Genomic DNA, 18,342 nt, shown 5'->3' on the forward strand with positions numbered 1-18,342 from the left:
AATAATCACCATCATCATCATCAATCTCAAAAGTCCACAAAAGTGAGGTGGAAAAGTATGTCCTAGAAAAGTATCTGCTACCTAGCAGGCATTAATTAAACTTTGCTGAATGAATAAACGGTATGAGAAAAGCACCTACTACAGAAAGTAACTGAAAAAAACGTTAGTTTCCTGGTTGCTTACTCCCCACTAGCATATTACTCTGAAATAATTAACCACCAATAACGAAGAGTTGATATTATTGGTCTTTTTCCCCCTTTGTTATAATTTACTAAGCCTTCCAAGCTGTTAAAAAAGTTTTATAACTTATTATTTTTATTAGAATTTTACTTAGCAGAAATTTTGTGACCTAAAGCAGCGGTCCCCAACCTTTCTGGCACCAGCCACCAGTTTGTGGAAGATAATTTTCCTACGGACCAGCAGGGGACGGGGGTGGGGGTGGGGGACGAGGGGGCGCGGGGAGATGGTTCGGGCAGTAATGCGAGCGATGGGGATAGAGCGATGGGGATCAGCAGATGAAGCTTCGCTCACTCACCTGTTGCTCACCTCCTGCTGTGCGACCTGGTTCCTAACAGGCAGAGGACCAGTACCAGTCCGCAGCCCAGGGGTTGGGGACCCCAGACTAAAGTAAACTAATCAAGACCTTAATCACTTTCATTAGATGAAACTTTTAGTAAGCATAAACATGTGTTTCTTCAAACTACTAATGAATACTAATAAAAATACGAAACTGCAGCTACATGGGTAGGCACAATTTTGTTAAGTAGGTAAAAAGGAGATGCTAGACACCACCACCCAAAAAACACCATTGAATTACACTCCTATTTTTTACAAGAGCCTAGTATGTTTGCTTTACATACAATGTTTATACACAACACCTTTAATACTTCAACAATATTCAAGTTAAGTATAATTACCTCCAATTTAGAAAAAAGGAAACTAAGCTTCAGAAATGTTAAGTAACTTGCCTGTATGTATAGGATGGTAGAACAAGGACAAGGTTTCATGTCAAGGTCATTTAGCTGTAAACCTTTAACATTTTTTACTATTAAATCACACCTTCACATAATTGATACATAAATTTAAGTCTAGCAACACACAATCTGGAAGAGGATCATCCTCATGATAGAGGAAGAAATGCACCAAAACTGTGGAGGGAGGGACACTCACTGTACCAAATACGCATTCATTCAACCAACATGTTTTTAGGCCCAGTTAGAAGAGCACAACAAAAAACTATCCAAAAGAAATGAGTGATTGGTACATGAAACAACCCTGAGGAAGCAAAAATATTACGTTGAGCAAAAGATGTCAGGCACAAAAGAATGCATACTGTACAATTCCATTTGTTCAAACCGCTAAAAAAAATTCTAATCTACAGTGACAGAAAGCAAGTCAGAGGTTTGACTGTGGCTACAAATGAAGACTGCCTGGAATAAGAACTCTGGGTGTGATGGGAATGTTTCTATCTGGATTGTGGTGATGGTTACATGGTACATAAATTTGTCAAAACTCTTGTTAAAAAAACTTAAATGGCTGTCTTGTATTATACATAAACTTACTTAACAAAGTTGATTTAAAAATAAGAATGGTAAGGGCTTCCCCGGTGGCGCAGTGGTTGAGAGTCCGCCTGCCGATGCAGGGGACATGGGTTTATGCCCCAGTCCAGAAAGATCCACATGCCGTGGAGCAGCTGGGCCCGTGAGCCACGGCCACTGAGCCTGTGCTCCGCAACGGGAGAGGCCACAACAGTGAGAGGCCCGTGTACCGCAAAAAAAAAAAAAAAAAAAAAAAAGAATGGTAAGAAAAAGCCTTGAGAAAAAGAAAAAGAATGGCATTATTTCCTATAGATATCAAAATGAAAATGGGTCCTGCCCTGAGAAAGCAAAATCTTAATAGGAGATACATGTAGATATATTTTAAATCTTCCTAAAATATTTAAGTAACATATTAATGAGCTTTAAAAAAAATCTTAGTATAATAAACATTTGACAGAAATCAGTAATAGTAGTACTAGCAGCATTAGCTTCCTTGTTCTTAACTGCCCTGTCCTCTTACTACAAGATTTAATTCAGCCAACTAAAGTTTCCTTACTAAGTTACAGTTTTTCCTGCAAGGAATTTAAATCATATATGAATCTTCAAATGTTACATATACATTTTTGTAATCTACTAATTGCATTACACTTGCTTCCCAATTTAAGAGCTAGTTCTATAGATATAAGAAATGCTTTTTAAGTAAACATAGAAGCCACACTTAGCATAATTCAGAGCCATAGATAAATATGGAACTTCTGGTATTCCAGAAGAAACAGTGCAGTGATTTTCAAAATACAGACTCCAACAGTGGGCCATGAAATCAAGTGAGTCAAAACTACCATGATGTATAATAGAAAACATCTGAATGCATCTTGCAGTAAGGAAACTGTTTTCTGAGGTTTTTTTTTTTTTCTTTCAGTCACACACGTGTGCATCGACACTCAACCTGAATCCACACTATGGATCCTGGTTTAAGGGGGAAAAAAAAAAAAGTGAATGCCTCCAGAAATATACTAGAGCAAGAAGAATAACAGTGTAAAGAAAAGTCATAAGCTTTGAAGTCAAAGACCTAAGTTTTTATCTTAGTTCTGTCACTCATTAGCTATATGAACTTAGGGAAGTTAATTATAGGCTGTCCTACAGAACCTTTATTTAATCAACTGAAAAATGAGAAGCATTCAACAAACTTTGCATAACAACTGTGAAGAGTGTATGTAAGATCATTTTACATAAAGTAAAAGCCAAAGACCTTATGATGGCTTTACAAAATCTTTCCTAACTTACCTCTAGTCCCTACCTTTTCTTCACCCATCTACCATTCTCCTCCCTTCCCACCACACTCCAGCCACATAGACTTCCGGCAATTTTTCAATCATAATACATCAAATCATAAAACATCCTCTCCCAGGGCATTTGCTCTTGTTTTTGTCCATTCCTGGAACCCCTTTCTCCTGAATATGCACGGGATTGCTCCCTCACCACAGGCTCACTCAATCACTTTCTAGGGGAGGACTTCCATGACCAATTTAAATCTGAATCCCATACATACATCGTACTCCTTTGGTCTCTTTCTCTCCATACCCACACCACCATCTGCCAAACCATGTTTTATTTTTTATTTTGTACACTATAATTCCCTTAGAACAGTGCCTGACACATAACAGGAGTTAAACATTTGTCAAATGAATGAATAAATAACACACAAAGTATCTAATAAAGTACCTAAATCTTACTTTGCATACTCTCCACTAGCAAACCACTTAATCTTTTCAAATTTATCCATGGATATCAAATTGCCCTCCAGACAGCATAAGCTTAAGAAAACAGTAAAAATATAATCTGATTTTTGCATTAACATAACATCTTAGTTACATTTTTAGTGTTGCTACAGTATATTAGACAAAAATCTCCTTAAACTTTCACATTGTCACTTTAACCTGTTTAAGCCACTTTGTCGTCAATTTTGGTACAGTACCACTATGTTTGCTAACTTCATTTATTTGTGTAATATTAATTATTAGTTACTTTTTCCCACAGGAAATATTACTTACTTTTCCCCACAGGATGCCTAGGAAGGGACCACCAACAGGATTATAATTATTTTACTCTTATTCTTATTTTTATTCTTATTATTACTGACAATAAAGAATATGAACAGAAAACAGGTAAAACACAAATTACACAATAAAAAGATTCACTCTTCAGAAAAACAAAACAATTCAACTTTTTTTAAATTATAAGCTTACACCTTCAAAATTTAGGACTATTTTTTTTTTACACAACCATACTATACTCAGTTTCACTGACAATAAAGTAAAAAAGATAATTCACACATAGCTGGTGAGAATGTAAACTGGCACAGCCTTGCTGTAAGGCAAGTAAATATTAAAAGCTTTGGAAAATAACTTTTCATACATTCAACAAATATTTGTCAGGCCCTATATGAGGCTTCAAATACACATTAGTAAATAAAACTGACTTGATCCCTTCTCATCCTCTAGTGGTGGAATAAGACAAACTGTTAAATAATGATTAATTGTAAGAGATGCTACAGGAGGAGGGGCCTACTTAAGAAAGGGCAGTTGAGGAAAGTCTCTCTAAGAGGTATCCTTTATGCTACAGGCCGAGCTAAACACTGTGCATATACTGTCATTCACTCTTAACAATCCTGAGATAAATATCATTATTATACCTATTTTACAGGAGAGGGCACTAAAGCTTGAAAAGTAATTCGACTAAGGACACAGCATTACATAATAAGCACTGAAAGTACCTCTAGTACTTTAAAATAATAATTATACTTACAGAAGTGTTTTCTAAAGAAATAACCAAATATGTAAACAAAAATTCAGATACAAAACTATTCATCACAGTGCTACTTATATAAGTGGAGAATCAAAATAAAATTAAATGTTCAATAATAAGGAATCATTAGGTCAGTTATGCTCTGGCCATTAAGAATCATATTTTGGGTAAATACTAAATGACACTGGAAAATGCTTATGATGTAAATTTTAAAAAAACACAGAGATGATAAATCAGTAAGTATAGCCCAATTTCCCTATTACAAAAATGAAAAGACTGGTTGTCTGTGGATGTTTTATCTCTTTTATTTTTTTAAATAAATTTATTTATTTATTTTATTTTTGGCCGTGTTGGGTCATCATTGCTGCGCGCGGGCTTTCTCTAGTTGCGGTGGGCGGGGGCTACTCTTCATTGCAGTGCATGCGCTTCTCATTTCAGTGGCTTCTCTTGTTGCGGAGCACAGGCACTAGGTGCGCGGGCTTCAGTATCTGTGGCTCGCGGGCTCTAGAGCACAGGCTCAGTAGCTGTGGCACAAGGGCTTAGTTGCTCCGGGGCATGTGGGATCTTCCTGGACCAAGGCTCGAACCCGTGTCCCCTGCATTGGCAGGCAGATTCTTAACCACTGTGCCAACAGGGAAATCCCTCCTCTTATTTTATACTTCTCTTAATTTTCCAAATTTTCCACATTCATTTTTGTTACTTTAATATCAGGGAGAAAAACCAAAAGAGACTGGAGTGCTTTTAAACATACACACACACACAAACAGTGGAAACAACAAATAATGTTTGCCCAGGTTAACTGTCTTCTAGTTTGCAGCACTGCAAGTCATTTGTATTTTCTTCTTTTCCTCATCTTTATTTTCCACTTTTTCTGTAATAAGTATATGCCATTATTACTACTTTTTTTAAACCACAGTCTCCTTCAGCACATAACCTCGCATTTGCTTCAGCCACTCAATAACAGTATTACTTCCTTGGTATGCTGCAATAATATATATCTGTATTCAAGAATCCAAAACTACAAAATAGGTATAGGTTATAAGAAAATCATTTCTGGGACTTCCCTGGTGGTGCAGTGGTTAAGAATCCACCTGCCAATGCAGGGAACACGGGTTTGAGCCCTGGTCCAGGAAGATCCCACATGCCCTGGAGCAATTAAGCCCATGTGCTACAACTACTGAGCCCGCGAGCCACAACTACTGAAGCCCGTGCGCTTAGAGCCTGTGCTCCACAAGAGAAGCCACGGCAATGACAAGCCTGTGCACCGCAACGAAGAGTAACCCCTACTTGCTGCAACTAGAGAAAGCCTGTGCACAGCAACAAAGACCCAATGCAGCCAAAAATAAATAAATAAATTTATATTAAAAAAAAGAACATCATTTCTATTACAAGAGTCTTCCCTTTAAAAAATTCAAATCTCCATACATTAATTTGAATAATGTTAGAAATCAAAGGAACGTAACTGTCCTTTTTCTGTGCCAACTGATAAATCAGAAATAAACACTATTTCTGAAATACTGTTAAAACTGACAGTCTAATTTTGCAAAAGCAAAAATACATATCTTTACCATGTCTTGGGATTTTGGCATGTACATTATTTGCCCAAGGCTGGCATATACAATAAAAATAAAATCTATTTAACCATGTACTTCAGGTTGTAGACTATTCTGAAGAATGAATTCTCTAATGACTTCTACTTAATTGCAGCAAATTAAGTAAAAAGACTTTGGCTTTGTAAACTTTTCTAAAATGTGCTAACAAATCATCTTCTTCTTAGAATAATAAACACAGTGGACATAAATCAATATTTGATGCCTGAGCATACTGCTGTACCTGACAATCATTATTCATTATTACAACCATCAAAAATTATAAAGGGGCATATCTTGTTCAGGATCTGAAGATACGGAGGAGTTTATTTTATACGTTTTATAAGTTATATATGTAAGTTTTAGATAGGAGAGAGTTGTCTTTGCTCCATTTAAAATTATTTGCCTTAGATATATGAAAAATGGAGGAGCAACCTGAGAATTGGGGGTGGCAAGTTTCCAGTTTCTAGAGTTTTACTATATGTTTTTAGAAGGAAAATATATTTTACTTGAAAGCAACTTTTTAAAATAACAGTACGAGATTAATCACAATCAGCAGAACTCACAAGCACATATCATCACTAACTAGATTTTTAGAAGGGTGACATGAAAAGCAATGCCTTTCCCTTCAATACACAATCATTTTCCAAATTCATTACTCTGTGATTCACTTTCCTTACTTTGCTACTGCAGCTACTTAGTACTATTCTACTTTCCTTATATGGTATTTATTTTAGTGCTTCAAAAGGCTCAGACCCAAAAGATCTTTAAAATTATTCATACACATTAAACAATGCAAAGAATATACAACCGTTTCAAACTACTGCACTGACTTCTCAATGCTCTAATTATAAATTACAAATGAATTTTATTTGTAGGGAAAAAAGGCATGCATGATGTTCACAAAAATATGTCTGGCTAACAATAATAAGGAGAAAGAACACAGGTTACAAAAACGAGGAATAAACCAGAATATTCAAAATCTTTCACGCTTAATGAAGAGGGAATGAAGACAAGGTAGACCTCCTGTTATATACACTTACACAGAAAGTATCAGGACCTCATCATGCAAAAAAATATGCAAGTATTAACTGCCTACTCTGAGACATAGCAGAATCATTTTTTCCCCACACTCTTCCACGCTCCCCACTCCAATAGCCAAGTATTTAATTAAATAAAAATGAAGGGCAAACCACATGAATGCAGCAGTACCACAAGGTAAATTGAATGAGTGAATGAATAAATGAACCACACAACTTAAGAAACTACTAGTTTCATTACAACCACTAATAATCAGGACTCATTACTGTAATTTCACATGCTTTACAGTTAGCCAAACAATTTTGCTTTCAATACCTCAGTTCTCATCAGCAACATTAGGAGGTATAAATGACTAAAAAGCTGAGGTTCTCCAATACTAATTTGCCCAGCCACACAGCTAATAAATTCATGGAGCCCAGACTAGAACCCATCTTCTGAATCCAAGTGTGGTAGTCTTCCAAAATAATATATTATCCTTCCATTAAAGATGAGCACACGCTCAAAGGTAAATAAGTGACCTTTCTCAACTTCCAAAAAGTAAATTATAGGTGCTATATTAAATATTTCCTCTGAACTTCCTCCAGAATTCTGAAATATTTACTCTGTATAAAGGAAAAGAGGAACCAACATTGCTAAGAACCTATTGTCAGGTGTTTTGCACTGTATTTGATCCTCTAAATAAGCCTAAGAGAAGATATTTTATTAATTTTAAGGAAATGGAAACTAAGGCATAGAGAAGTAACTTGCTATAGATAACCTAACTCAGGCTGTAAGTGGTAGACACAGTCCGAGTCCTAAGTCAACGCTCTCCCATTAGATTTATCCCATTTAACAAAGGAATTATTAAATGCCTATTAGGTGCCATGCACCATGCCAAATGCTTCAGATAGAGCAATGCTAAAATGTATCTATGCTGGGCTTCCCTGGTGGCGCAGTGGTTGAGAATCTGCCTGCTAATGCAGGGGACATGGGTTTGAGCCCTGGTCTGGGAGGATCCCACATGCCGTGGAGCAACTGGGCCCGTTGAGCCACACTGCTGAGCCTGCGCTCCGCAACAAGACAGGCCGCGATAGTAAGAGGCCCGTGCACCGCGATGAAGAGTGGCCCCCGCTTGCCACAGCTGGAGAAAGCCCTCGCACAGAAATGAAGACCCAACACAGCAAAAATAAATAAATTAATTAAACCACATTAGAGAATGGCTGAAAACACTTAAAAAAAAAGCTCCTTCCTGAAATAAAAATGTTAAAAAAAAATGTATCTATGCTACCCAAAATATTACACATAATACTTAACACCGTCTAAACAAAATTCCTCGTAGGAAAAACATGTCTAGACTGTAAGAACAAAATTGCACTCTTCTTGTTTACATTTATAAATTTGATACAAAAAAAAAGCATGGTGTACTCTATGAAACAAATTGTGGCTAATTCTCATTTGCCTCAGAAGCTCATATTTAAGTGGCAAGTCCCACTCCAAAAACAAAAGCAAAAAACAAACAAAAACACCCACAAGAGTCTTTATTCCTAATATCAACCTTATGAGGTAAACACAGTTACCTATCCACATTTTTCGAGTGAGAAAACTGAAGTTTAGAGAGGATTAAGTTACACGGCTAATTAAAAGCATAATTGGTGATTCCAACTCAGGCTGGTTAGTACCAGAGACTTTAACAAAATCATGTAAAATTCCAGCAAAATATAACTCCCTTTAATAGGAAATAGTTATAGTGAGCTCCATTTTATTTAGTCAAAAATGAACTAAACAATTAGGCAACTTGGGCAGCTCCAAGTCATCATGTAGAATCATTAACTTTTGCTATGAAAAAGTAGTATATAATGCATACTATCAAAGTAGTAATTTGCTCAAACTGCATTCTTAGGGAATCAATTCTTTTTATTTAAAAACATTCATTTGGGCTCTTTTTTTTTCAATGTCATAATAAATAATGCTAGCAACCTAAAATAAATGCACAGCTGTTATGTACAGTATTTTGAAGAACACACACACTTCAGCATTGTAAAATATGCACTGCTAGCAATATATTATAGGTATAAGCTCCTATGAATGATTATATTGCTAATTTAGATTTTTTTGGTATTACTCTAATTTACTAATGTTAAATCTCATGCCTGTAAATAATGTCAAATAACAACATTCAAACTCTGTCTGCCCTAAAACTTACATAACAAATTCCATCCATTAATATAAAACTTTTCATTATGGACATTGGTTTATATGTATAACAAGTTCTCTGGAAGATAAACTACAGAATTTCAAAGTTCTTAATAATTAAAAATCCTGCCAATATGAATACAGAATAACTCTATAATTTCTCTAACAGAGAGAAAAAAATCCTTCAAAAACTTTAGAAATACACTAAAGCATCAAGCTTGTAAATTTAATTATAAATCGTCTGTGGAATCTAAAATTTCCTCCTGAAGCACAAATCTGATTTTCACTCGCATTGTCAAAAAGAAATGGGTTATTTATTCCTCATCATGTAAAAAAGTCTCTCACACTATGGCAAATTCATTCCCTCAGTCAACTTCTCATGAGGTCGCAGAACTGCATCAAGAACGATAGATTACTGTGCCATTCTCTAAATCCAGCCTAGTCTTCCAGACTTTTTGTATTTGCAATGCTGATTCTGCATCCTCCCCTACCTAAGTGAACTCCAAATCACCCTTCAGAACCCAGTTCAAACATCACTGAGCAGAAACCAACTCTTTAACTCCCTCAAACAAGGTTGTTCTACTCTAGCATGTACCCATAACATGTGCCACAAAAAGTGAACTTCAAGAATTATTCACTGCATCTCTAACAGTGTATGGCACATAGTAATATTTATTGGACTGTACAAGGAAATCTAAGTAAACATGAAAATCATTACTGATTAACTTCTTAGAAAAATCTATCTAAAATATTGCAAAAACAAAATCTTTTAGAGGTTTTGATAATTCTATGCAAACACAAAGAAAGTTTTAAGTTTACTCTCTTTTATAATTTCCACTAGTACAGAGATACCCCCCCACACCTGATCCAGAAAACATCATGGCCTCTTAAATGAAAAATAATTCTTCCTCCCTATAACTCTTCATAAAATGTATTATAAATTACTGGGTCCATCACAACATTTTCAGCAGTTGAAAGACAAAGATTTACATCTTAATCATCTTTTTCTTTTTCCCTTTAGAGTTTACCCCTATTTATGCAGAAAGCACTAAGTAACTACTGATGAAATTCCTGTTTTCATCAAACATGAAAAACTTGACTCCATCTCAGGGTCTTCTATTCTTTCTGCCTGGAAACACACTGACCCAGATTTTTGCATGGCTTTCTCCTTTCTCAGTTTCTGCTCAAAAGCCACCTCCAGAGAGGTCTTGCCCTCATCATCCTACTTAGTCTCCTCCTTCCATCCCTAACCAATTACTGTACCCGTATCCCCCTTTTCTTCATCACAGTTGCCACCCTCTGAAATTGTGTTTACTTGTTTATTATCCGTCTCCCCCTCTAACACGTTAGCTCCATGAAGGCGGAAACTTGTCTTGTTCACCATCATATATACCCAGCACTTACAGCAATGTCTAGAAGAAAATAAACACTCAAATTAAAGGATTTAGTTGAAAGTGTCTACTCAAAAACAAGCAAGTTCTATGAACTTTCCATCTGCAGAGAGAAGAAAAAGTCTTCACTTTCAAACTATGCTCTGAAACATCTTAATAGCAGTCAGAGGTCAAATTCCCTGAAGCACTGGACTATATATAATTGTTTTATACATACATATCTATTTTAGATGTGTAATTCACAATCATACGTAACACAAAAGTGCATCATATATCAAATTTAAAATTTGGAGACTGCTATCTCTTCCATCAGGTTAAATAGTTTTGCTACAGACCTCAAAGTTTGGCCTGACATGTCTATGAATATATGTACAATTTCTCTTAAGTGTGCATAGATTAGAAAGTTTCTATAGCTCTGAATTTTTTCTAATCTAAAGCCAGACATACTCACATAAAATTATAAAAACGACACCCCTAAAGCACTATTCCATGCACTACTAAATCAAGAAAAAGTTAGCACATGACTTCAAAGTATAATTGTGCAATAAGTAAATGTGTAAAATGTAGTACCTGTAATATAATATTATTACTTACTCTCACTATAACACAGGATTATTACTAAATGTTTTGGTGTTTCTTGATGAATATGTTTATCATTTTAAAATATGTGAGCAGCTGTTGCATTCTCCCAGAAAGTCAAACTTGAAACACAAATTTCCTAATACTTCTCTTTCAAATTTCCATATTCAATTAAATGATCCTGAATCTTCAGAATGATCAATTAAAAACAAAAAACAAACCTTCTACTTACATCTACTTAATGTGATAAATCAGGATTTTCCCTATAGAGTAGCATTAAATTAAGTGAGAAAGACACTAGATGATGAGTCCAATCCAAGGATAAAATGGCCTTCAAAATTCCCATTTACTAATTTTCATACTAATCAAAACAGTTTGATTGTTCTAACTTTATGTTAATGTTAAAACTTAACCTTATTTTAAAACTTAACATCAAAATGACAACCACAGGGCTTCTCTGGTGGCGCAGTGGTTGAGAGTCTGCCTGCCGATGTAGGGGACGCGGGTTTGGGAGAGGCTGTAACAGTGAGAGGCCCGCTTACCGCAAAAAAAAAAAAAAAAAAAAATAAGCATCGTAATTTACAATGTAAAAAGTAACACAAAAACACATTCCTGCCAGATATGACACAAAACCAAATGTTCCTCTCGGAAACACACTGTATTACATAATCTGTCATTACATTTTGTCCAGATGCTGATACAAGATGAAGTAATGTTTCAACATCCAAATATATAAATGGAAAAATGGTACATCAATAGGTTTGAAAAAATCCAAGTGTACTCATTGTTACCTAAAGTGCCAGAACACAAAACTCCCTCTTGCTTATTTTATCATTCCTTGGCAAAGTAAATATGTACTGTATGTGCATTCTCATCTACTTTCATATAAGGAGAGACCTTTCAATTCACTAAAAGCAGAGAAAAAACTGATGTTCCCAGTACTAGAACAAACTCTCTTTTAAAATAATATACTCTCTGTATCTTCAGTAGCTTTTAGTCATTAAAGTCAATGGAAAAAAAAGAAAAAATAGTCAATGAAAAATACGTAGGCAAATGAGACATTTCTAAGATCTCAAGTCAAATGTTTAGCATCTTGGGACTTCCCTGGTGGCTCAGTGGTTAAGAATCCGCCTGCCAATGCAGGAAACAAGGGTTTGATCCCTGGTCCAGGAAGATCCCACGTGCCACGGAGCAACTAAGCCCTTGTGCCACAGCTACTGAGCCTGCGCTCTACAGCCCGCGAGCCACAACTACTGAAGCCCACACACCTAGAGCCCATGCTCCACAACAAAGAGAAGCAAAGGCAAAGAGAACAAAGAGAAGCTGGAGCACTGCAACCAAGAGTAGCCCCCCCACACACACACCACTGCAAATAGAGCAGCAAGGAAGACCCAACGCAGCCATAAATAAATAAATAAATAAATTCATTAAAAAAAAGTTAGCCTCTCCACTAAATGCAATTCTTTAAGTCATTTACTGTTTTGATTTCTATAGTTTAAAAAAGGGACACAAAACTGGTGCACAATCTCTTATTCAAGCCCTTAAAGGCCACGTATTTCTCAGAATTGGAATTTGTCAGATTTTAGAAAGTTAAGATAGCGTATATATTACGTATGACCTAACACCTCCCAGGGTGGCCTAGACAGCACTTGCCATCAAATATATTAATATTTCTGCATCAAAACAGAAAATCAGGTTAACACAGATAGACCATGAGTAGGCTACCAATTTCAGTTGGAATTTGCCTTCACACTTGCTTTTTTAAAAAGTCAGTTTTTAGAGCTTTTGGAAATTTGGACAGCCAATAAAAATACATTAAATCATCTCATCCAGTTTTCACAAGGAGAATGGTATTCAAAACCTAGAGAACTCCTACTTTGTACTAGGCACTAGGTCAGGCACTGAGAGTAAAAAGGTGGGGGCTAAGGAGGAGGACATAGAATCTAACGTCAAAAAGCCCAAATCTAATAGAAGCTCACTTTAAGCAACTGTAAATATATTATGGGGTAAACACAAAGTATCTCCTTCAACCAATGACCTTAGCCATACAAAATACAGCAAGAAATACAGACCTTAACACTGCCAGAAACACTTTGTTACTTACATCCTTCCCTCAGTCCTGTACTCACTCCACACACATTTTTCTAAGAAGCTGGTTATCTAGTTTCCCATAGGTAATTAAGAAGCAGAACTGTAAAAAACGATTCAAGGAAGTTAAGGATGCCCTTCTACCCATACCCTTCTCCAATCTGTTGTTTCCCACCCGTGGACTGGGCAACAACACGTGACTGCACTGTCAAATGACAATTTGGCACCAGTTCAGTTGACTGCATATTTATTGATAACCTACTATGTATTATGCACTTAGAAGGTACCAGAAATGTAAATATAAATGACAAAGCCCTACCTCTCAGGTGCTTACAATCCAGTGGAGGTTAAGGTGGACGGTGGGGATGGACAGTAAATTACAATACCATGTGACACATTCAATAATAGAAATTTGAAGAATAAAAAGCAGTACAGCAGAAGGATTTGGGAAATCAGGAAAGGTTTCTTTAAGAAAGTGACACCAGAGTAGTTCTGAACGATAAGAAATTTGTCAAACAACAGAGAAGTGATACTAAAAATACCACCACCATCCCCTCCAAGCCCCACATAAAAACATATGCATGAAAGCAAAAAAAGGGAAAACTTTCAGGGTAAGTGGCAGATATGTCCAAAATATCTAGCTATATCTAAACAGACTTAGGTCCCTGGTGTAATCATATACAAAATATTAAAGTGTGTCCAGAAAAGGAAAATTATGTTTTTTTCCTCTTAGGTAATTCATGATTATATAAGCTATGTGGCCTTACCAAAAAATAAACATTATAAACCATTTTATTAATGCATAATGTAGCATATCCCCAAGTGATAATACCAAGAGATTATCATCTGTATTTCAGAGAACAAGATGTCAGAAAAAAAATATTAGGAATTCTTTTTTCCAAGTCATTTCTAATAGTATAGACAAAGTAAATAAATAAACAAGCCATATCAGCATGACTTGTCATGAAAGGAGTTTTAAGAGTTTAAAAAAGGATGTCAAACAGAAAAACTAAAGCAACAAGAAAAAAAAATATATATATAGTATTTAAGTTGAAGAAGGAAAAGTTCAACGCACAAAACCAAGTTAAAAATTACAAAATAATTTTAAAACCTTAAAACCCTAGTGTTCATTCTATTTGTTTTCAAAGGTAGACGTTCTACAACAGACACCAATTTTAGTATAGATCTTTCCAAAAATACCTAGTAAAAGTCACAATGAAATTCAACTCCTCTAAGTATTATGGGTAGAAATCATCATAGTAAGGAAGAACAATCACATGCATCATCAACCAGAATGATTCCTGTCACAGCACTAGATCCTTTGATATCAATATTGTGATACCAATATTGCATGTAATTCTATTCAAACATTACAGTGCAACTCAGATTAACTCTGCCTCTAAAACTGCCCTACCTGGTACCTTGGTTTCTTTTGCTTCTTTGTGCTACGAAATCCACTAGAAGTCTAGGTAACAAAATCTTATTTAGTAGTATCTTTTCTGAAGATTGTATCACTGTTTGCATAAATTGTCCTCAAATGCCTATTAAGCAAGCACATGGAAAGTTTGTCTTTAAATATGTAATCATCACAAATGAACTTCCTACAGTTAAAAATGTTGACAATTAAAAAATACTGTTTAACACTGCTTTTTAAAGAGCAAAGAATAGTTACCTTATTTTTACCAATCTAATAATGTCTAGTCATTATTTCATATTTAGGTGTGAAGCATACCTTTTCTTTATTTTTCTGTATTATTAGAAAATCTTATGAAGCATATTTGTGAGTAAAAAGGGTAAAACTCTAACTTCCCACGGGTTGCAAAAAATTCTGTAAAGGTCTTTCAAAATACAAATACTTTTAATACCAGTATCTGCTGAAGAGATAAGAACCAAAACAACTGGGTTAGAAGCACTTCTAATGAAATCTACTCATAAATCTAAGTATTTATTTACTTTTGAACAAAGAGAATTTTCAGATTATAACTAACTGTGAAGTACCTATGAAAAATCAAAAAGTAAATTAAATATTCAAGGTTATTAAGTAAAAACACAGGTAACTAATTCTCTTGGGGAGGAATATCATTCTGAGGTTTATCTTCTAAGATCAAGTAGTACTTCAAAATGAAAGGGAATATAAATCACTCATGCATTTTGTCCTCATTTTTCTGCCATATAAATTTACTTTAAAACTAAAGTATTGTAGAAACTAAAAATCTTTAAAAGGTTGTATTTCTTGCTTGGTTAAATGTACAGGCAATTCTAATTCCCCAAGAGTATCAGATTAGGCTACAGATATCGCTATACAGTATACTTAGAACAAAAGCGTTCTGCCAACAAATGATGCTTACATTAATTAGAATGCCAAAAAATGTGAAAGTTTCTCAATTCCTATCTAAAATACAATACAAAGTAATCACAGAAGTCACTGCAATTCAAGCCCTCAGGAAAAAAAAAATGAGAGTAAAGAACCTTTTTAAAATTAAATGAGGATCTTACAAAGTCAAGAAAGAAGTGGAGAAGTTTTGTCTTTTTTTTTTTACATGCACTTTGTATTTTTCCTTTAGATTTAATATTACACGAGAACTACAAACTGAAGCGGAGTTCAACATACAAAGTTAACTAAAGATCTTGGTCCATTAAGAAGTATTCCAATGAAAAGAGATCTGAATGTACACATCAAACCACCTGAATGTAGCCATTTAGCCATTTCAGTCCACTGTGATTCTTAAGCAACCCTTTAAATCTGGGATAAAGTTATCTTCCAAAATTGCAAAAGAGATGTCTTCACTGGCGTTTGGGAAATAACTTGTCAAATATACCAAGTATTCCCAAACAACAACATAAACCCGGTATGTAAAGAGATATTTTCAAATTTCTAAGCCCCGCCCCCCTACTTTATTACTTCCACTTATGTTGTTTTAAGAGGCAAATAACGCTGTACTTATGATTCTAGAGGTCTAGAAATTCCTAAAATCAAGCATGACAGAAAATCTGTTTAACTTTGAACTCTAAATTCAAGCATGGCCTCCCTCGTGAACAGATTCTAACTAGGTACTTCCTACCATTTCGCCAAGAATCTAAGGGTTGATATCACTGTATTTAATTATTAGAAACCGTCCAGAAGATTAAGAAAGGAGTAGGATTCTTTGACCAAGAGTTTTGAAACAAAATGTGTTGCATTCGGTCTTCTGGATGTTGAAAAGTGAAGGCATCTCTTAGGATTCGAAGGAAGCTGATGTTTAGGTTCCTTCCAAGAGGTTGGTACCCGTATGTAAGACTTTTGTAGTTGTAATATACCCATAGTGCCTGGAATAAACGCAAATTCTAAGACCTTGGAAATGTTCTCATAAAAGGAAAAAACTCGTATTCGCCAAGGCCCATAGTTACCAAGAGTTAGAGGCTGTCTCTCCTAGACGGACCACAGAGCCTAAACTAAGAACTAGGAGCGCCTCTTTCAACCCCAGTCACTTGTTCCGCGAAACTTTTAAGTTAGACCCAAGACAGCAAAAGGTGGAGAGGCCCCGGCGGAAGTAGAAACCTAGGGCTAGCAACTTCACAGACAGAGGCGCCTCGGGTTCCTCCGCCGCCCCAGGATTCTCCGGACTAAGTCTCTACCAGACCACGGAAGCTTCACCCTCCGGGTACGGAAGCAGAGGAAGCATCCCAGTTGCACTCTTTCTCTTCCACCACCCATAGCCTTCTGTACCCAAGGGCCTGGCAGCTCCTGAGGCCCGTTAGCCACTCCAGTGTCCCCCACCTTTTACGTGTACATACACAGAAACACACATAAGTTGCAGATGATGTGCGTGTATTGAGAGAATGTGAAGGGCCAGAGACCGCGGCAGCTGCCAGGAAGGCGGCAGCGCCGTCTAAAGCGGGCCCGGGGTCCTTGGCCACCGCCGCTGCCGCCTTCTCTTCTTCCCCAGGAAGCAGCGCGGCGAAGGCTCCTCCGCGCTGGAGGGAGCCCGGGGGAGAGGAGTCTGGGGGAAACCCCAGCGCCAGCTGAAGGGACCCGGCCTAGGATCCAGAACTGCCGCTGCAGCGACCCGACTACAGCGACGCTTTACGTCCCGTCCACCACCCTCCCCATACACACCCCCTCCCTCCCTCCACCGCCACCACCCCCCCTCCCCGCCCGCTCCGCTCTCCCTCTCTCGATTGGAGCCGAGACAAAAGCAACGGGAAGCGGCGGGCCGGGACGCTGCCCGCGGACCCCGGGCGCGACCGGCCCGGCCCCGAGGCATTCCCCCGCCTTGCGGGGGCCCCGAATCCGCCGCCCCCGCCGCGCGCCCCACTGCCAGACTTCCGAAAATTTGCCAAAAACTCACCGCATGAATTTTCTTGTCCCGCGGATCCAAGATGGCGACGTATCCACCGCGGAGGCTGCTGGGAGCAAGACCTTTACCCTCTGACCCCCGCCGTGACCCCCGTCGTTCCGACTTCCCTCGAGGCGGCGGCGGAAGGTGGGAGCGGCGATTGCCTACGGGACAGAGTTGGGGGTGGTAGACCGCTTCCTGCGCGTTCGAGACGGGTTGGGGAGGAGCGTTTCACTCCCTCACCTTCCTCCCTGCGGCCTCCACCGTTTCTCTCACCGACTCGTGGGGAGGTTCGTAGCTTCTCCGCAGTCGTTACAGCGAGCAGGGCCTCTGCGGCCCCTACGGCTCCCCTGGGGCCGGGTTGCTTCGCAAGGACCACGGGCCCTAGGTCCGAGGAGGACCGCGGGCTCCAGGGGCGGGGAATGATGAGGTGGCGTCGGTCCGCCCTCCCTGGGGACGCGAAACGTGTTTGTGTTTGTGTTTGTGTCGGACACCCCGCCCCCCTCCACGTCCGCCTCGTCCCGGCCCCACCTCGCTCCAGCCACCTGAAACTGATCTGATCACTATCCCCTTGTCTTCCCTCAGCCCCCGAAACCTCCGGTGCTTGTTCACGCACTTCCAGGGACTGGCAGCACATCACCATCACCTCTTGAGAAGTGAGTTCCCCTCAGCCAAAAACCCTTGGTATTTTCTACTCACCCCCCTTTCTTTTTTGTTGTTGTTTTTTAACTTGTCGGGAGGGAGCATATTGGAGAGCAGGTTTTTAAAATACTGTTGGGTGAGCTTTGCTGAGTTAGATTTATAGCACTTTTCTCGCTCCCAC

General features: G+C 37.9%; 1 protein-coding gene across 6 annotated transcripts in view; it reads right to left on the bottom strand.

Moving 5' to 3' along the window:
- The window catches only part of CNOT2 (CCR4-NOT transcription complex subunit 2), a 111,725-nt gene extending 94,062 nt beyond the window's left edge, over positions 1-17,663 (bottom strand). For 3 of the 6 annotated variants that reach the window (XM_032645841.1, XM_032645844.1, XM_032645839.1), the window contains exon 1: positions 17,532-17,597. In XM_032645841.1, the coding sequence (XP_032501732.1) occupies positions 17,532-17,536 (5 nt within the window). In that variant the 5' untranslated portion in view covers positions 17,537-17,597. Of the gene's footprint in view, positions 1-17,531 lie in introns of all 6 variants that reach the window. The other 3 variants (XM_032645840.1, XM_032645842.1, XM_032645843.1) reach the window with 3 other exon arrangements.
- Between the last annotated feature and the right edge of the window lie 679 nt (positions 17,664-18,342).

Source organism: Phocoena sinus, chromosome 10, assembly GCF_008692025.1.
Source record: "Phocoena sinus isolate mPhoSin1 chromosome 10, mPhoSin1.pri, whole genome shotgun sequence".
Taxonomy (NCBI): Eukaryota; Metazoa; Chordata; class Mammalia; order Artiodactyla; family Phocoenidae; genus Phocoena; species Phocoena sinus.